A 21,508-nucleotide genomic window follows, 5' to 3' on the forward strand; every position below is an offset into this window, starting at 1 on the left:
GCCCCCTTTGCTTTGAGATCATTATAGTGTTCATGTCTCTATAAGAGAATAAAGACAAAAATCTCACATTTCCTCAAAAAAAAAAAAAAATAGAAGTCCATTATAGAACTCTTTGTAAGTCCTTAGTTTCTGTCCAAAATGAGGCAATAGAATGTGTTTGATTCTTTCCCCCTATTGATGCAGTTACCTAGGCCTGCTAATTTAAGTCATCTCAGCCAAGAGTGTGGCCATCCTTTCTGTCTTGCTTGACAGGTAGCCCTCACCGGTTCCTTCTGCAGGATCTGGACCACCTAGAAATTTAATAACCTCACCTTGAAGCAGAGGACAAAAGTCATATAAGGCATACTTATCCAGATGACACTTGTCACTGAATCTGATAGAGACTAAATTGAAAGTAAGGTCTTTTTAAACTAGCTTATCTCTTGGTATCCTGCAATTCTATCTCACTGCAATCTAAAAAGTGAGGATCCAGCAATCAAAGAAAGGTTCAGCTAAGAGATGGGAAGAAGAAATAATCTATCAGTCCCTAAAACACAAATCTTTCCAAAATAAACTATCCAGACTGAGATAACACAGTTTTTAGATTAACATGAAATGAATAAACAAAACACTGACAATCAGTATCCAAAAATAAGAGCCAGCATTGCACAAATCTTCATGAAGCAAAACAGTATGATTCTTCCTTAAAAATCCAGAATTACAGAGCACTCAAGTCTCAAGCACTCAAGACTCACTGAGAAGTGACTCAACCTGTCAGAATTTGAAGCTGTTATTTAAGACAATCAGTGTGGCAGATATAATGGACTGCTAAACCACTGCCTACAGCAAATGTGGATGTGATGAGGTATCTGGAGATAATCAAGAAAAAAAGCTGCATTTAGACTTTGAAAGAATTATGTCACAGAGAAAGATTCTACACTCACAGAACAGGATGCTGAACACAAGGTCATTCTCATTTTTATAAAAGAGATGCATTTTTTTATAGGCTAGTGATCATGTGTGGTTTACATACTATATAGGACAGGTTACGATAAAAGAAGTGATACGAAAATAAATAAGATTCACTCACTCTTCTTGCTGTAGAGTTCACAGAATAGTACAAAGAAGGCAGAATGACTGTTTGTGGCAGGGCCTAACCAGTTGCTTGCCAGCATCAAAGGAGACTACTACCTAGTGTAGTAGTTGTGTCTCATGCCAACTGAAATGCTGGTGGGAGTTAAATCCACCACCTCAAAGCTAGGCTCCAAACCTCCCGTGGCATCCTCCAAAGTCTTTGTTCATTGGTCTGCACAATGCAAGAGAGCTACAAAGAACTCCAAGGTGAAGGACAATATGGGGAACTTCACATGTGAATTTTCACCTAGAAGCAAGGAGGTGCCCCTAAACATCCCTAGCAGTGCTACAAACGTGGGCAGAGGGGCCGGGTGGTGGTGCACCTGGTTGAGTGCACATGTTACAATGCACAAAGACCCGTGTTCAAGTCCCTGGTTCCCTCCTGCGGGCGGGGGGTGGGGGGGAGCACTGTGAGTGGTAAAGCAGTGTTGCAGGTGTCTCTCTGTCTCTTTCCCTCTCTATCACCCTTCCCCCCCCTCAATTTCTGGCTGTCTCTATCCAATAAGTACATAAATAGAGATAATAAAAAGTAAATAAGATAAAACGTGGGCAGATATACAGCTGGCTGTACATTTGTTCCTCAGTGGAGGATGTTTTAAGGGTTTAGAAAGCGTCAGACACCCCCAGCGCCCCACCTGCAGGGGGGTCGCTTCACAGGTGGTGAAGCAGGTCTACAGATGTCTGTCTTTCTCCCCCCCCCCCAGTCTTCCCTTCCTCTTTCCATTTCTCTCTCTGTCCTATCAGGCCAGTGAAGGTCTGTAGCAACTTGTCACAGTTAAATGAGAAAAGGTATGACTTTGAGATGGAAAGGAGGAAGCAGACCCAAAAGCAAGGTCTCCATGGAAACATCTCCACAATCCTTTGAGGCTGACCTGTGGCAGATTATGAGGGAGGCGAGGTCATCCAGAAACAAAGGACTTTCAGGTTTCTGAATTCAACAAGGAATGGGGACAAGCAGACTTAAAGAGAAAGGGCTGGGCTTGAACTGTTTGGGAGACTCTGAGGTGGTGACATCAAGAGAGTGGGAGATATAGAAAATACACAGATATAGGTGTATGTACTTAGAAACAGTCAAAGACAGGATTATAGATGCCACAAGGTTTATAGCTGGAGTTTTTGGAAATCATCAACAATAATGAGCTGATGCTTCTCAATTCATTCCCTCTGCCTGGAATATCGTAATTGTTATCCTCCTGGTAAATTCCTCAGCTTTCAAAACTGCTTCAGCATCCTCCGTTTCAAAGCATATTCCTTTTCATCATGATGTTTTTTTTGTTTTTATTTTTATTAGTGATTTAATATTAATTTACAAAGTTACAAGATAACAATGGTACAATTCCACACCATTCCCACCACCAGAGTTCTGGATCCCCAATCTCTCCACTGGAAGCTACAGCAGTTCTCCCAAGGTTACAGATAATGGTTAACTATGATTTCTACAACTATCTCTTTATATCTGTATATATTTGGCCTTTTGGGAGGGGGATGAATTTCTCTTCCTTTCCAAGCCACACATACATCTATTATTACACCTAAATGTCCCTCCCTTTTTCCTCCTCTCCCTGCAGTTCTTGATGGAGTTGGAGTTCAGAGCCCTTTCGTTATCTTCCCCCTATCATTTCTCCCCCTCTGGAAGTATGGATCAAAACTCTTTTTGAGGTGTAAAAAGTGGAAGGTCTGGCTTCTTTGATTGCTTCTCCACAGGTCATGGACTTTGGCAGGTGGATCCGTAGCCCCAGCCTGTGGAAGAACATTTCTTATCTACATGGTCAGTAGACAACAAGCAACAGAGAAAAATTGGTTTATGCACATGAGTGCCTCATCCCCAGGAGATTTCAAACCCCATAAAGACTAAAGACACTACCTGATTAATATCCACATTCTTATCATCTTGGATGGCATTACAATTTGTTCCATCTCTCTCCTCCTTTTCCAAATAAATCACCCCTTCCCCCTAGTTTTTTTTTCAGTTCCTTGTGTAGTTAGTCTTCTCTCTTAAATCTGGGCTAGTTAAGTAGTAAAATATCAGAGAATACATCGTGTCATACCAGTACCCTGAAGAACACCAGAGAGCTTCCACTTTTGTACTTAGTAAATCTCTGAACGGCCCTGTAAAAGGTTTGTACTATTGGAGAAGGCATGAGAAGAGGTCATTCAAAATGATGATGAAATTCTTTAAAGAATTCATGAAAAAGGACCCCAGAACCTAGCTGGCAACAAGAACCAACAGTTTCATTCAAGGTACTGCCACCAGCCTCTGGCTATCTATCTAAGTCACTCTAGCTGGGACATCAGACAAGTGAAGGAGTCACCAGTGCTGCACCAGATCTATACAAAATCACATCAAGCCTCTCCCAAGCATTACTAGATATTATTTTTAGACTACATTTTAATTTTTTTTGGCCTCTAGGGTTATCACTGGGGCTCCATGCCTGTACTTCGAATCCACTGCTCCTGTGGCCATTTTTTTTTCTTTTGGATACAACAGAGAGACTTTGAGAGAGGAGGGGAAGATCGACAGAAATAGAGAAAGACAGACACCTGCAGACCTGCTTCACCGCTTGTGAAGTGAAGCCCCTGCAGGTGGGGAGCCGGGGGCTCGAACTGGGATCCTCGTGAAGGTCCTTATGCTTCCTACTACGTGTGCTTAACCTGGTGTGCCACCACCATGCCCCCAACTACCCCCAACTACTACACTTTAGAGAAGTTTCAGGAGAAGCAAGAGAAACTGCAACTGATGGTGACAGAACATAATGAAATAAATATTTATTCAATAAGGAATTTATCAACAGCTCACTAGGTACTATTGTAAAAGTTAGAGGTTGAAAAATGAACAAAATGGACAAAGTATTCTATCTCTACTGAGCTAAAATCCTATGGATGGGAGACAGACAACAAATACAGTTAAAATAAGAAATGTAGTAAGAAGGAATAAGTTCTGTGAGGAAAAAGTAACTCAAGAAAAACCAAGATACAGGGCAGTGAGTTACATTTATAAAGTATGTGGTGTGGGGGGGTCAAGCAGTAGCACAGTGGGTTAAGCGCACATGGTGCAAAACTCGAGGACCTGCATAAGGATCCTGGTTCGAGCCCTCAGCTCCCCACCTGCAAGGGGGTCGCTTCACATGTGGTGAAGCAAGCAGGTCTGCAGATGTCTATCTTTCTCTCTCCCTCTCTGTCTTCCCCATCCTCTCTCTATTTCTCTCTGTCCTATCAGCCAACAACAGTGTCAATAAGAACAATAATAATAACCACAACAATGATAAAAACAAGGGCAACAAAAAAGGAAAACAAATAAACAAGTAAAATAAAAAAAGCAAAATGCTTTAAAAAAAGAAAGAAAAAAGGTATGTGATCAGGAAGGTTCCATGACAAAGATGGAAAAGAGCAACTTAGATAAAAGGACAGGTAGAGCAGAAGAGTTCTGACTGGAAAATAGCCATATGGGGTAGGAGCTTACCTGACATGTTTGATAATAGTTACTGGACCAATAAAGCTGAGAGAGCCTGGAAAAGGGATGGAAGATGAGGTTGGGGAAGGAAGGAAGAGTGTATGAGGGTCCCCAAGACCTCCCAAGCTAAAGATTTATACTAGGAGGACTCAAATAACTAAGCAGATTGTTATCCTTCCATTTCTTGTTTATTACAGTAAAGGTATGTAAAGCAATACCAATAAAGAAAAAAAAAAAGGAATATTGGGTAAGGTCTGGTGGAAAGTGGACAGAAGTTTCCAAGACTCCTGTCCCATAAACAGAGCAAGTTGAATCTCCCCCCCCCCCACACACACACACACACCTACCCACTACCACCACCCCTTTGAAAGGAATGTTGACTCATTTCTTCTATTTCTAAGTATCTACCTTGGGGTCTCACTAGAGATCTAGCATCCAATATTTTTGCTGGGGGGGAGGGGGAGGTGGTGGCACACCTGGTTGAGTGCATAGGTTACAATGTACAAGGACCCGGGTTCAAGTCCCTGGTCCCCACCTGCAGGAGAAAAGCTTCACAAGTGGTGAAGCAGGACTCTGCAACAGTCTCTCTGTCTCTTTCCCTCTCTATCTTCCCTCTCAATTTCTCTCTGTCTCTATTCAATAATAAATAAATAAATAAAAATTTGCTGGTGGCCTGGAAAAATACAGACCTACTATTTAGCCTACACATACACACACCTATATCCACCCAAGAGAGCATATTTCAGTATAAACCATATTATTTGCATAAATACTTGTGGCACAGTGAACCATTCTTATCAGGGAATGATGGAAAACTTCCACAAAGCCAGCTTCCTGGATGCCAGTCAAAGGCTAGTCTTGTAAGATCTACTACACTAACTTTTTTTTTCCCATATAACTGGTCCAAAAAGTAATAAATGATCTGACAATCTGAAAGATGGGAACAACCAGAGGATCTTGAGTAGGCATGGCACAACATGACTAGAAGAGTTCCTTATTTTTATCTTTAAATTTTATTTATTCATAAGAAGATAGGAGGAGAGAGAGAGAAATAACCAGACATCACTCTGGTACATGCGCTGCAGGAGATCGAACACAGGACCTCATGCTCAAGAGTCAAAGGCTTTAACCACTGCACTACCTCCTGGACCACATGACTAGAAGATTTTTAACCTTTCTAGCTTTGGTGTGGAGAAGAGACTGAACTATAAGGCATGATGGCAAAACAGGGACATCAAAAAAACCCACTGGGATATATATATATATATATATATATATATATATATATATATATATATATACACCCCAACATGCTAAGTGATTGTGGATGAAGAGTGACTTTCCAGTGGTGCATCCCGTGAGTACCCATTCATTGGGGAAACTGACGATCCTTCCTAGCTGACTGAATCCACATGGATCCCAGTTACTTTCAAAGCCATTAACTGGCTATGGAAGAAGGGCAAACGCTAGAAGAAGAAGAAGAGTGAGAGCAGAATCCATCTAATTTGCAGAGGGATTGCAAGTAGATGAGAAGAAGCATGTAGTCAAGGATTTCAGACTTGACCAAGAAAAATGGCACTGCCATTTAATGAGACTGAAGACTGCAGGAGAAGTGGATTTGGAATTGATGCTTGGAAGCTCAACTGTGGACAAGTTAAATGTATGCACCTACTTGACATACAACCTAGACTCTCAAGGAAATTGCTACATAGAGAATTTGCAGAGTCTCTGGGAAAGATACAGGTTGCAACTAAACTAGGTTCAAATAAGATAAATTCATAAGGCCACATGAACTCATTCAGAGCACACAAATCTACTGCAGATGTCCAGATGTCTGTTCATTAATCCTTGCTGTCCTATTATCCATCCAATAACCAAAATAGAAGATATAAATACTGAAGGTTCTTGTAGGGAAGGCAGAAAATGTGAAACACTGACTTTTCCCTGTAATTCGGCTGGTGTTTCTTGGGTTGAGGCAAAGGACTTAAAAGACTTTCAAGGCTCCCTTTCATCACAGACAAATAAGATACCAAACAGCAAAAGAAGGTCCCTTCCTGGTGACAGAGTTTGCAACAGAACAGATGGTAACATCTTTAATAATGCCAAGGTTTTCTTGAGACCTGAGCTTTAGATCAGTGGTTTTCTTTTTTGAAAAATCTTTTTTTTTAAATTTTTTTTATTATCTTTATTTTGTTTGAAAGAAATCAAGAGAGAAGGAGGTGATAGAGGAGAGAGGCACAGAAACACCTGCAACACTACTTCACCACTTGCAAAGCTTTCCCCATGCAGGTGGGGACCAGAGACTTGAACATGGGTCCTTGCACACTGTGATACATACACTCAACCAGGTGTGCCACCACCTGGCCCCATAGAACAGTGGTTTTCAAAAACAGCTTTGAGGAATCATTAAAGGAATTTCAGACCTAAACTGTCCACTAAGGTAAACCATTTGGGACTAAGTTGAAGTTAGCTAAAACTTTAAATTCAAGTTCCCAGGTACACTAGTGGCATTTCAAATATTTAACATATGTGATTAGCATATACACTAGTGGAAATATTTCATCAGAGCAGAAAATTCTATTGGACTGCATTGCTTGAGATTTTCCAAGAGAAACCCAAAGCTGTTTTATTTTTTTAAGATTTATTTATTTTTATGAAGGAATGTAGAAGAGGGTTAGTGAAGGAGGGGAGGAAAGGAAGAGGGGGAGAGACAGAGAGACAGAGAGAGAGACACCATTATCCTCCTCTGGTTTTGTGGTGGTACTAGGAACCAAACCTGGGACCCTGGAGCCTTAAGCAAACAAAGCCTTTAACACACGGAGGTATCTTCCCAACCCAAGCTCCATATTTATAGTATTTATTTATTTATTTATTTATTCCCTTTTGTTGCCCTTGTTTTATTTTTGTAGAGTTATAATTGTACAGTTGTTGTTATTGATGTCACTGTTGTTGGATTGGACAAAGAAAAATGGAGAGAGGAGGGGAAGACAGAGAGGAGAGAAAGACAGACACCTGCAGACCTGCTTTACTGCCCATGAAGTGACTCCCCTGCAGGTGGAGAGGAGCCGGGGGATCGAACAGGGATCCTTATGCCAGTCCTTGCGCTTTGTGCCACCTGCGCTTAACCCACTGTGTTATACTCCATATTTTTAATAGACTCTTCCACTAATAACCAATCTGCTCAAAAAAAAAAAAAAAGAAAAGAAAAAGAAAACAGTCTGATAAAAAAGCTGACATTCTTATTTGCCCAATCAGAATGCCTTGAGAATGGAGTCTAGTTAAGTGCAGGTCTCCAAACTACAAAAACAAGTGGTGACTCCCATTTGACATGGGATCCTGTCTTCAGGAGAGACATACTAAACTGCAGCCCCAACCCAGTCAGCATGCCCTACATGTAGATCAGTGGACTGCACAAGAGAAGGGCTGAGTGTCTTCAGACAAAGCAGAAGAAAGGAAGGGAAGATCCAGAAGCTAAAAAATTCCAGATGCCTACCAATAGGCCAAATAAGCAGTAACAATGAATTAAGTGAACCATAAGAAAATAAGAACAAAGTAAAAAGTTCAGCGTGAGGGCAATAACTTATTATTTCCCCCCTGCTAGGGGGGAAATAATGAAGGTTTGAATAGAAATTACTCCTTCTAAAGAGAAAAGTGGTCTCCTAGCTCCAACTCCCGATTTCCAAGTGAAGTAAAACTCAACATTGTCAGAGCTTCTGATTTTTATTTCCCCCAAAGAAAACAGAAATCTGGATTTTTCTGCAAGAAATCTCAAAACACTTAAACATGCCAACTTCTTCTTCTAGCGTTTGCCCTTCTTCCGTAGCCAGTCAACAGCGTCAGGTTGAGCCTGATGTAAAGTTTCGAGACCTCCTTTGAATCTGGAGAGGTGGCAGTCGTTCCAACTAAGTCAAAATGTAACACTAAGCAGAACTAAGAAGAAAAAAAATTGATGTGGGTCTTAACATGCTTTATACCAACACAATGTTTGCAAACTTGGTGGCTGGTGGGTGAAAGTCAAGTTGCAGAACTCAAACCAAGGTAGCAGCACACGCTGTATGGATGGTGTCAGAGCCACCCACACTGTAAGATAATTCATCCCACACGTTAGAAGTGAAGAGACAATCAAGCACTCGAGTAAGCCAGTGTCCATTCAACAGAAATGCATTTGGGGAATCCAGTCTCAACCAGGCTAAGGCGCACCAAGACCTTAAACTCTGGCACTAAGGCATCAAAAGCTGAAATGCTCAGAAATTCAAGCGGTCTAGCCCCTTCTTCCAAGTTAGTCCCATATAGTAGCATACCATATTCTAATTTTACTACAAATTCTCTGAGATACTCTTCCTAAAATTAGTCAGGGAATACAGACTTTTATCTGTTCAGACTGGTGAAATGAGTCTAAACTTGTAAAACAAATTATTCAAATATCTAAAGACATAAGGGATTCACTTTGGAAAGTCTAACAAATGTCTCATCACCAAAAAAAAAAAAATTAAAAAAAATGATTCTCAGGGGCTGCAGTAGCACACTGGGTTAAAGCGCACATAGTGAGAAGTGCAGGACCAGCGCAAGGATCTGAGTTTGAGCCCCTGGTCCCCACCTGCAGGGGGGTGAAGCAGGGGGTGAAGCAGGTGTCTTTCTCTCCCCTCTTTATTTCCCCCACCCTCTCAAGTTCTCTTTGTCCTATCCAGCAGCAGCAGCAGCAGCAGCAGCAGCAACAACAACAATGGTGGAAAAAATGGCCACCAGGAGCAGTGGATTTGTAGTGCAGGCACAAAGTCCCAACAATAAATAACCCTGGAAGCAAAAAAGAAAAGAATTGGTCCAGGAGATGGCACAATGGATAAAGCACTGGACTCTCCAAGCATAAGGTCCCGAGTTCAATCCCTGGCAGCACATATACCAGAGTGATGTCTGGTTCTTTCTCTCTCCTAGTTTTCTTATTAATAAATAAATACATATTAAAAAAAAATAAAAGAAAAAGAAAGAAAGAAAGAAAGAAAGAAAGAAAGAAAGAAAGAAAGAAAGAAATGAAGGAAGGAAGGAAGGAAGGAAGGAAGAAAAAGAAAGGAAAAAAAGTGATTCTCATACATAAAGTCAGATCCATAAGTCAGACTCTTCGGAATCCCAGCATGCAACTCAGAGCTCATACGCCTCATTCATTTCAACAACTGAACACTCAGTTCACCTTTCATGACTGAACAAGTCTTGCCTTAATTCATTTCAACCTCATGTACAGATACATGTAGTATATGTATTTACATGTACATCACATATGTGTCTAATGAGTGTTCAATTTAATAGTGCTTTGAGTACTAGCTGTGAGAACTCAATTCAATGTAGGAAGACACAGTAATTGCCAAAGACTTTAAAATAAAACAAGTCCAGAGATACTAAAAAGATCAGTGATGGTAGATTAGTGGTTCTCAACCTTGTCTGCTCTTTAGAGTAACCTGAAGTGTTTTTCACATCTATGCTCAGGTTCCACTCAAGACCACTGAATGAGAATCTTAGAGAAAGAGGCGCAGGCACTTGTATTATTTAAAATGGTGTATGTTAGATTAACTAATTATCAGCCAGGGGTGAGAGGCCCAGGATATGGTTTAATTACCCATTCACCTGTGACATGTAATTTTGGTGATAAATGTAACTAATTACTCACTGATCCCCACCTAGACTATTTAAGAAGACAACCTCCTCTCCAGTAACTGCTTAACTAAATTGGATTTAGAGCCTGGGACACTGATAAAATACTGGGGTCCAAAGACAAGTGATTCTATAATTCCAGCCTTTTAGTCAACTCACCTCCTCAGTGGAGTTCATCAGATGGCAGAGTGGGGGGGGGGGGGGAGGAAATTCCAAGTCCCAGATCGAAGAACATAATGAAAGCCTTCCCAAGATGCACCACAGTTCCTTCAACTTCCTGCCTACTTCTGACCTTACCTGGTACTGAATTAGCTGGCTGTCCACATTCCACTAATAGCACTCTCTTTTCTGTGTTCTCAGCAGGAGATGGGTATTTCATTGATGTTGCCCACAAGAACCATCAAGGACTTCCCTTAACCTACAAACTCTAGAAATTGCTCTAGCCTCAACTTTGAAATTGGCCTTTCTCCCCCATGTAAAATGTTCAGGTTCCCAGAAGAAATAGACTTAATTTACACTCATGTTCCCACTAACTTTGTTTCTTGACAGAACTCTTTCCCTGACACCTAAGAGATCTTGCCTATGTCCCCATTTGCAATTAAACTATGAAATACTTTTTTAAAAGTTTTTTAAGATTATTTATTAGAAAGATAGGAGGAGAGATAGAAAGAACCAGACATCAATCTGGTACATGTGCTGCTGTGGATTGAATTTAGGACCTCATGCTTGAGAATCTAGTGCATTAGCCACTGCACCACCTCCCGGACCACCAAAATAACTTTCCATATTGATTTGCAAAGCCTTCAATACTTGTCTCAGAAAATTAGAGGTACTGAAAAAGGTACTGTAACAAGAAGAACTTGTGGATAGCTCCTCCCTCTGCAAAGAAATAATTAGTGTCACTGCATTACAATCTTATTGTAGCACCTTCTAGATAGGATTATCTTCTAAAACAAAGCACAGATATATAAGACAGACTTCAATGAATAGTAGTCTACTGACTTGTATGTACAGTTAATGGTTAAGAGTAGGATCTAGGGGCAGGGTGGTGCACATGGCACAAAGCGCAAAGACTGGCAAAAGGATCCCGGTTCGAGCCCCTGGCTCCCCACCTGCAGGGGGGACGCTTCACAAGCAGTGAAGCAGGTCTGCAGGTGTCTATCTTTCTCTCCCCCTCTGTGTCTTCCCCTCTTCTCTCCATTTCTCTCTGTCCTATTCAGCAACAATGATATAAATAACTACAACGATAAACGACAAGGACAACAAAAAGGGAAAACATGGCCTCCAGGAGCCCCAGAGATAGGCCTGGAGGCAAAAAAGAAAAAGAGTAGGATCTAGAGACACACAGTTCCTGGGCTTAAACTCCAGCTCTACTATGTACTAGTCATTTCTTCTTCTTTTCATCCATCATCTGTGAAGTGGAACTCAATGGACCTATCTACACAGCAGACTAAATGATTTAATATATGGAAAGCTCCAAAACAGTATTTGCACTATCATTATTATTATGTTGTTATTATTTAGTGCAGGGCTTGAAATATTGCTGTTCATGGAAACAGTCTTACATTTATGATAAGTTGGTTTTCAACTAGAATTTTGACATTTCTGATATTTTCTAAATTCAATGGATAAAAGTATGGAACTGGTTAGGTGTATTTCTTGGCATTTCAATTCCATTAGGAATACCATTTAATATCAGTTAACCCTCATTATGATTAAAATAGTATTTAAAATTAAAGTATGAGAAAGGAATATTTTGGGAGGTAGAAAATATCACTTGTCACTTATTAAATTGAGATTTTAAAAGCCAAAGAAGGGAGGGAGGATTTATAAGCTGCAGGTGACCTTTAAATGTCAAATTCACTAATATATAAATGTAAACACAGAAAAATGTAATGTCTGGTAATAACAGTAAACTGATCAATACAATTATAGTATGGCTTCTGTGATATTATACTATGTATGTTCATTTCAGAATATCAATAGCCTTTTAACACTTTTTAAGATCAAATTACAATGTGTTAAATATCATCTGTCTAGCTTCCTGTGTTATTTATCAATGTGCAGCTTACTTCAATTACTTGCACTGCTTCATGCACGCATTTCCAAACAGAATATTTTCATGCTATTTTGTTGTTGTTGCTGCTGCTGCTGTTGTTATGCACACAAGGCTTGTCGTGCTTGAGCAATTCTACCACTAAAAGGATGACTCTTTCTTCCTCCTTCCTTTCAGCAGCAAATTCGGTAAAGGAGAGAAAGGAGGAATGACACCACAGCACTACACCAACTCTTGTGAAGTCTCCCTGTGCATGGTGCATGGTGCAGGGTGCTAGAGGAGGTGGCACAAGCGTGAAGGGGGTGTCACAGAAGTCTAGATTCTGGTGTTTGCTCTCTTGGTTGAAGGTATAAATTGTTTTTAAAACCAGATTTAAAATAAAAATGTGGGTTGGGCGTTAGTATGTGGACTGGGGAGTTAACATGATAGTTACACAGAAAGAGCTTCATGCCTAAGATTTCAAGGTCCCAGATTCAATCCCCAGCACTGCCCTATGCCAGAGCTAAGCAGCATTCTCGAAATTAATAAATTAATTAAAATACCTATCATGTTAGTAAAGCAACATTGCACTAAACATCTGCCTTAGCAGTCAGAGATGTGACTCAGCAGGTGAGTACATTTTTTTTATATTTATTTATTTTCCCTTTTGTTGCCCTTGTTGCCTTTTTTACTGTTGTTATTATTGTTGTTATTGATGTCATTGTTGTTGGATAGGCCAGAGAAGAATAGAAAGAGGAGGGGAAGACAGAGGGGAGAGAAAAAACACTTGCAGAACTACTTCACTGCTTGTGAAGCGACTCCCCTGAAGGCCAGGGGCTCGAACCCGGACTTACACCGGTCCTTGTGCCAAGTGCATTTGACCCGCTGCACTACTGCCCGACCCCCGTGAGTACATTTTTTTATGCCACCATGGTTATCACTGAGGCTCAGTGCCTGCACCACTGCACCACTCCTAGAGAAAAATCCAACTCCCTCCCCCCAGAAGATGAAAGACAAAGATAGAGTGGAAAGCATTGTTCTACAGCTCCTGAAGCTTCCCCCTTGCAGACACTCCTGTGGAGTGGTCTGGATCTCTCTCCCAGGAAAGCCACCTGCCAGTCCCCAGTAGAAGGTATTCTCTGTGTAAACTCATAAAGAGAAGTTGTGCTCTTTTTTTTTTCTCTCCCTCTCTCTCATAAAGTAAGACTTTAAAAAAGAACTACTTCAGGAGTCCGGTGGTAGCGCATCGGGTTAAGCGCACAAGGATCAGGGTTGGAGGCCCTGCTCCCCACCTGCAGGGGAGTCACTTCACAGGCAGCAAAGCAGGTCTGCATGTGTCTTTCTCTCCCCCTCTATGTCTTCTCCTCCACTCTTCATTTCTGTCCAATCCAACAATGACGACATCAATAACAACAATAGTAACTACAACACTAAAACAAGGGCAATAAAAGGGAAATGGATAAATAGGTAAATATTAAAAAAAAAAAAAAAAAAAGAACCACCTCAGTAATTTGTCTAGAATAATGCCATAACTATTTACCACAGTTTACTTTTGGACATTAGTAATATATGACTCTAATGGCTACTGACTACCTGTATAATCCTCAGATTTGAACTTAAAAACAGCAGGCACTATTATGACAATGAGAAAAGAAAAAAAACTCGGGTAGAAATTGATAATATCCTTACAGGTCAATTTGATTACTAATAAAATTGAGGTAATAAAGAAAAGAAAGGTAAGAATTCAGTTTGGGAGAATTTAATACATTAATAGAAATATTTGTATACTCTACCAAATGGTGACTACTCAAAGACAGATATGTACAAGTTATTAATCCAGGGTAGATTTTTTTTCCTCTTTATACAATTGAAGCACAGAAGGTACAGAGATTGCCTTAAATGCCTAAACTATATTTGGAAGAAACAAACTCTGTTCATGCCTTAAGTGATCTACAAAACATTAAAAGAAATTACAGATGGCATGTCTGTTCAAAAGCTGGTTAGCACAACTTCTAAATTATCACAGCATGAGAGCCAAGAAAAGAGATACTGGCCTCTACAACAAGAGCTTAGGGCTCTACTTAGGGCCAAGTAGCTCACACTTGGATGGTGTGCTGTTTTGCCATATGTATGATCAAGATTTGAGCCCAGATCCCAACACACTGAAGGAAGCTTCTTTCTATGGCCTTTCATCCTCTCTCTCTCAAAATTAGTGACTTAAAACGATTTAAGGAAGGTGTAGGGCACAGAAGATGTTCTATTGGAAAAGTAAAAAAAAAAAAAAAAGTAAAAAGTGTATCCAAATGCCTTCATTTGTTGTTGTACTTGTTGCTGGGGCTTTGGTGCTCTAAGTTGAATTTATTATTATTTTTTTTTGGAGGAGGGGGAGAAATCACAGCACTGAAGCTTCCTCCAATGCAGTAGTGGTCAAACCCGAGTTGCATACATGGCAAAGCAACTTACTATCCAAGTGAGCTATTTTCCTGGCTCTCAAACGCTTTCCTTTAAAGGTTCCATTGAAGGAGGCCCAGTATGTTATCCAAACATCTGAAGTCAATTCTAGTTTCCAGCTAGGTCTTCTGAGCATGCAAAGCACACTTAGACTCACTCTTTCTGATCGTCCCTTCGCTTTTTCTTGTTCCTGTCTTCAGGAATTGGGTGGAGAGAAGTCTATGGCCATTTCAATAAGTCAGTCATCCAAAAGCCCACACAGATAGTAAATGTTCATGGAATGTGTGTATAGTGTGAAACTGAAAACACTCAAAAAGTACACTGGTTAGGATAAGCCTACTGCTTCCTTCCACCTGACTTCCCACCCAAGTCACAGAAAAGTTTAAATTCCAAGCTCCCATCAGCTGTAACTTCCAAGTATCTTTGAATTACACCAAACAACTTTCAACTCCAAGTAGTAGGAAGAGCACTGATGGGGAGGGGGGAGGCATCACACCTTAGGTGGGGAGCACCTTCCCTCCCTCAAATAAGTTTCGCAAACAGTTTCTTCAACATCAAAGGCGATGCCAACCACTTAGGAGCTTCTTTGAGCAGATGGGGAGGCAGTGGCTCCAGACTGTGCATTTCTAAGGGAGTCCCCCAGGTGGTTGGTTCCAAGGTGTGGTTCCTCCCACTGCTCTTTGAGAAACCAGACAGCCAGGTAGCTTGGCTAGCAAGGCACAAGACTTGCCCAGGAGGTGTCCTGGACTCTGTGCACGCGCCCTCAAGCACCTGGCAGGTGCGTGGGCCTGGCCCTGGCCCTCCTGCCCCCGCACCCCCCTCACCTGGTCCCGGGTCCGCAGGTAGCGCTGCAGCGCCTGCCGCGTGAGCTCTCGGACGTGCAGCTGCCCCTCCTTGCAGGGCACCACGATGCTGGTCCTGCCGAAGCACACGGTCACTTTCATCCTGGCCCCGGGCCGAGCAGGTGCCTGGCCCCTCTGGGAGCGGGGAAGGGACCCCGGCTGGAGAGCCTGCAGGGGCGGCCTCGCTCTGGGGGCGGGGACCCGCCTGCTCCAGCTCCCGCTCCGGCCGAGGCGCCCGCAAAGCGAAACCGCCGGGCGGCGCGGGCTCGGCCTGGCCCTTGCGGCGGGGTCGGCCTAGTCCCCGGGCTGTAGTGGGCGGCGGCGGCGGCGGCGGCGGCGGCGGCGGCGCTCGGGGCCGAGTTGGGAGGGAAACTTTTCCTCGGGATCCAACTCTGTCCGAGTGTGCGGCCGGCGCTCTGGGCTCCCGCGGTCCCGGGGCCCGCCTGGGCCCGGCTCTTAAAGGGGCCGCGCGCGCTGCACTGCAGGCTTGGGGGGAGGGGGGGGCGAGCCGGCTGGGAAACTACAGTCTGGGAGTCTCGTCCCCACTCCAACCCTTACTTCGTCTCTCCCTGGCTCTGTCCCTCTCGCACACACTAGGAGCTCTAGAGGATTGTAATGGGACCTGAGAACTAGTCACTGGGGGATTGAAACCGGATCTCCTAAAGCACACTTGAGGGAATAGCTGGAAGACCTGGAAGCTGCACCCTTGAATATGAGACATTGAAGCAACAGCCCAGGGGAGCCTGGGAGCAGGTGCTTCTAGCCACGCCCACCACCCCCAGGCAGGAGCCTCCCAGGTGATGAGCTGCAGGCCAGGTGAACAGGCCTGTCAGGAACTTGTCTTGCACACAACATCCCCCCTCTGCCCTCTGGAGCCCTGACATGGTAAAAGGGACTAAAGTCAGGGATGATATGGCAATGGAATTGCTCCTTTTACAAACTAGGGAGGGCACTGAGTAAATAATTTCCCCAGTGGTCACATCCTAGACTCTGCTATGAGTTTACATATATTTACATATATTTTACACATATATGAGTTTACATAGGTCTACATGTATATTCTTCCGAATTGTGCCTCCTGTTGTGCGTTTGCCCTGAAAATTAAAAAAAAAAAAAAAATGAACACGTTTAGAGTCCTGAATTGCCAGGTGTGCATCCATCACAGGTCAAAATAGGAGTATCTCGGGAGGGGGAAAATCGACAAATAGTATCTGTGTCATTCTTAGCTCTCTCACATAAATGAGCTCTTTTAAGCATAAAGCAGTCTTGTAAGGTAGAACTTATTTTATCCATTTTGTGCATGAAGAATGTTGCTTAGGAGACTGGGGTAGTAAACTGGCTATAAAGTTAGCTCCGTTGAAAGAATCACAGGTTTTCCAACACCAAATCTCTACTCTTCCTAATTTTTCTTTTTTTTAATTTTTTATTATCTTTATTTAATTTTTTTGCATAGAAACAGTCAGAAATCAAGAAGAAATGGGGGGATAGAGAGGGAGAGAGACAGAGAGACACCTGCAGCCCTGCTTCACCACTCCTGAAGCATTCCCCCTGCAGGTGGGGACCAGGTGCTTGAACATGTGCACTAAACCAGGTGCACCACCACCCAGCCCCTCTTCCTAATTTTTCTTAAGGCTCTCATTCATCTGTCAGAAGTCTTAGAACTACAACAGATGTTTCTCTACAAAAAGAATTTGTTCCTATGTTTAAAAAAACTATTTAATTGAACTTGAATTGCTTAGAACAGTATGGTACATAAATCAGCTCATGAGTTAAGAAGATTAGGTTAAGGAGCTCAAAAGTGATGGTATTTTTAAAGTTTAAATTCTATATTATTCACATAATAAAGATACACTGATTGTCTTCTAGACACATAGTCTCTTAAAAGAATGATGACATCAAAGGATATCATACAATCAATTTAATTTTAAAAATGTATGTCAAAAAATGTATGTCAAATAGTATGATTGATTAAGCCAAAAGCAAAATCTATTTCCTCGTGAAATTTAAAGACCCACAGAGCATTGCACTGAAGCAATATTGATACAGAAACTTCAGTGATATCCTCAGAGGCCCTCTTTCTCTATCTATTGAATTTATGAGGGATCTCCCCAGAGGAGTAAAACCCTCCACACAGAAGCAAACCTTTGCACCTTACAGCATGGCATCTCAGGCATCAAATGCTTTTTTACCAGTGACTATGTGCATGTCCTAACTTGAGTCAATGCCATCCTACTAGCCCTCCCACCAGACCAATGTAACAGTAATTGGCCAGACCTGACTCACTTGAAACTAAAATAAATAAATGGACAATAGGGGAACAAGAAACATTTATCCACCACAAAATTTATGATTGCTTCCTGACCCTCATGGGAATTTTAGAACCTACCGGAGATAAGACTTGCACATTTGAAAGTAAAAGAAGCTACAAAACAACAGTGAAACTGATCGTCCTGATGAATAGTATTGATTTAAAGTAACTGGCAGGTAATGTTTTAGGTGTAACAATTTGTAAGGGATATATACTGTACATGTCTACATATGCATCATATGTCATATAATTATAGCAGTTTTCCTCTTACAAGACAGGTACATTTTTTCAGTCCTTGTTTCAGAGATCAGTTAACTAACGCCATCCAAGGTTAAGATGTCCTCTTATCCTATGGTATTGTCAGTGTTTCCTTTTTATAACTAATAATAATAATAAATAAATAGATGATATCCTCCAAAGGAAACAAAGTCAAGATTAGAACCCAGGTAGTCTGAATCCAGCATCATAGTAACTACTGTGTTTGGCTTTCAATTTGCTCTATTTATTTGGAAAAGACCAAATAAATAGAGCAAATAAATATGCAACCCTTATGATTCCTATATTTTACTTAATTTTTGTAATTGGGGGATTACTGGTTTACAGTCGACAGTAAAATACAGTAATTGGTACATGTGGAACATTTCTCAATTTTCCACATAACATTCTAATCCCCCACCTAGGGCCTCCTCCACTGTCATGTTCCAGGACCAGAACACTCTGCCCTGCCCCAAGTCCTTTACTTTGGTGTAATACACCATTTTTACTTATTTCTTATTAGTGAATTGATAATAGCTTGCAGGATTCTAAGGTTATAGTAAAAACATAGTTCCACACTAAACTCACCATCAAAGTCTGTTTGGTTAATTTTGGGGGGGGGGGGCAAGTTCATGTGTTTCAACTCTCCATCGTGCACCTATATATGGAATCATCCTGTAGATGTCTTTGACACCCTTACTTAAGTCACTAGCATAGTCACCCTTATTTCTGTTCATTTTGTCCTGAAGGATACAAAATCTCATAAACTTGGATAAACTTGTTTATCCAATCATTTCACAACAGGCACTTAAGTTGTTTTCACCGCTTGGCTGTTGTGAACAACGGAACTACAAAAACAGGACAACCTCCACTCTCTGAAGGGAGGCTGGGCCAGCCTATTATGCCCCTAGAGGAAGGCTGGTCCTGAGATGAGTGTAGCCTAGAATGTTCCCAGCTGTGACCATAGACTGCAAACATAAACTTGCATGCACTTGGAGGTCACACAGGCTCCTATACTAAATATGAATATATATGGTCCTTAGGTCAGATTGATTGGGTAAACAGTTAATGGAATTAAATACTTTCCTTAAGTTGGGGAGCTACTCTCTGCCCTAATTCAGTTTTGCAGACCTATTCTCAACTCTGACACCATCTTCCCACACAATGCTTTTAGTTCACCTGAATATATTAGCTAAGAGGCTCAGGCAAAAATTACTGAAGCCATGGGACCCTTAGAACATAGTTAAAAAAGAATTTTTAGCTTCTTCCCACATGGAGACCCCTAATTTCATCTGTTCTATTCCTACCTTTGGGTTCCTGTATCGTAAGCAATTTGTCCTGCTTTATATCTTACCACCTTTCAGCCACCAAGTTGCAGATGCTACCATGATGCCATCCTGACTTCCCTGATCAGATGACATCACTAATGTGTCTTGAGGCTTCACCTCTCCAAAGCCCTACCCCACTAGGGAAAAATAGAAACAGGACAGGGTATGCATCAAACTGCCAACATCCACATCCAACAGAGAAGCATTTACTGAAGACAGACCTTCCACCTTTTCACCCCATAAAGAATTTTGGTCTTTGCTCCCAGAGGGGTAAGGAATAGGGAAGCTTCCAATGGAGGGAATGAGGCACAGAACTCTGGGAACTATAGGAAATCATACCCCTGTTTTCTAACAGTCTTGTTAATCATTATTAAATCACTAGTAAAAAAATTAAGGAGTACTTTTAAAATTAATTATACAAATTAAAACAGGTACTATTTAAAATAATAGGGCAACTTTTGTTTAATACTGGAGATTGAATACATATATAAAGTGAAAGAGGTTTTAGCTAATGAAATAATTTTATGTTTGCCATATTTTCTTCACCCTTACGCCAGATTTCTTAGCTTTTGTTAAAATAAGGATTCACTCCTGTTTTTGTTTTCACATCACAGAATTCATCTGGACCCAATTTTAGGTTCCCAACCATACACACACACACACACACACACACACAAACACACACACACACACACACACACACACACACACACACACACACACCTAGAATCTCAACCCAGTATCCCATGTTTGAGAAGTCCCCAGTGTACAGTGAAGAACACCCAGATTTTCTAAATAGACTCAGAAAGATGGGAGTCATTTCAGTGGGTTGTACTGGAGATCCTGCCATTCTGGCCTGAATCAAGAATAAAGCAGACAATGATGTGAATGATGCATTGTGTAATGCTGTGCACCACAGAGTGAACTTTAATGACCCCCAGACAGTAATTAGAAAAAGGAATTTAGCGTTGACATTTCATGTTTATTAAATAGCTGGATTTAATTTATTATTCAGCCTCATCACAGCATACACAGAAATAATTTATCATATATTAAGAAGTGATATAAAAGATCATAGTTCCAACACACAATCATTCATGTCCAGCAAATTCTGAAAATCAATATTTTATGTCCCCCTGGGATTTTCTGGGCAAAAGACAATAAGTAATTTCCTTTGACTGAGTAGCACTATAGAATTCTAGGCCTGGGTTCCACTTTCCTGTAATACTTATTGGGTGAGTAAATATTGTCCATAGTAAGATATTTTCTATTGGATATTCAACATCAACATCTTATCAGTTTTTGAGGAATCCAATGAAAATGTGTTATGAAGAGAACAATAATACTAAGCAATATTATTAAACTGAAAATATAACTAAAATGTCAGGTATCATTAGATGTATATTGAGTAAAGAATGATAATTTTAGTAATAGTTAACCAGTCATCCATCCTGATGTTTTGTGCTATTAGAACAGAAAAAAAAGTGTTCATCTATTCAAGTAATTATTTGTAACAAGTTCTATTTATCACAAAATTTAATTGAATTGGAGGTAATCTTCTTCCTAAAAGCTGTAGAGACATTAGTACAATAGATCATGTTCTTAGCTTCCTTATGAAAGCAGGTGTCAGAGTGATGTCCTAAGAGAAGAAAGAGAAAGGTGTTTTTTTTTTTTCATTCTTTCAATATTTAAGTGCAAAACACTTGGGCTATTTAACATAGCAAGAATTTTTTTTTAAGTTTTTTTCTACTATAAATATCTAATGGTGATATTAGATTTGTTTTTTGTTGATTTGTTGATTATTTCTGTAGTTCTCTATAAAGCATAAATATCAATGATTCATATCCTCAAGGAGGTATTATGGGTTATCACCTTCTTCAAAAGTCCTTTATTTATGGCTCTGATATAAATAAGCAAATCTTACAGAGACAACCCCTACTTATACTGAACTCTACTCAGTAGATATTAACATCCTACCTTCATTTATGTTGCCTTGAAAAACCCTTTCATCAAATCCACACAGCATATCTTCAAGGATAGGCCACATGTTAGACCACAAAGACAGTATCAACAAATTCAAGA

General features: G+C 41.0%; 1 protein-coding gene across 1 annotated transcript in view; it reads right to left on the reverse strand.

Moving 5' to 3' along the window:
- PARD3B (par-3 family cell polarity regulator beta) overlaps positions 1-16,318 on the reverse strand; it is a 1,240,289-nt gene extending 1,223,971 nt beyond the window's left edge. The window contains exon 1 of the mRNA XM_060194068.1: positions 15,518-16,318. Within this exon, the coding sequence (XP_060050051.1) occupies positions 15,518-15,637 (120 nt within the window). The 5' untranslated portion in view covers positions 15,638-16,318. The remainder of the gene's footprint in view (positions 1-15,517) is intronic.
- Positions 16,319-21,508: the final 5,190 nt, after the last annotated feature.

This window comes from Erinaceus europaeus, chromosome 7 (assembly GCF_950295315.1).
Source record: "Erinaceus europaeus chromosome 7, mEriEur2.1, whole genome shotgun sequence".
NCBI lineage: Eukaryota > Metazoa > Chordata > Mammalia > Eulipotyphla > Erinaceidae > Erinaceus > Erinaceus europaeus.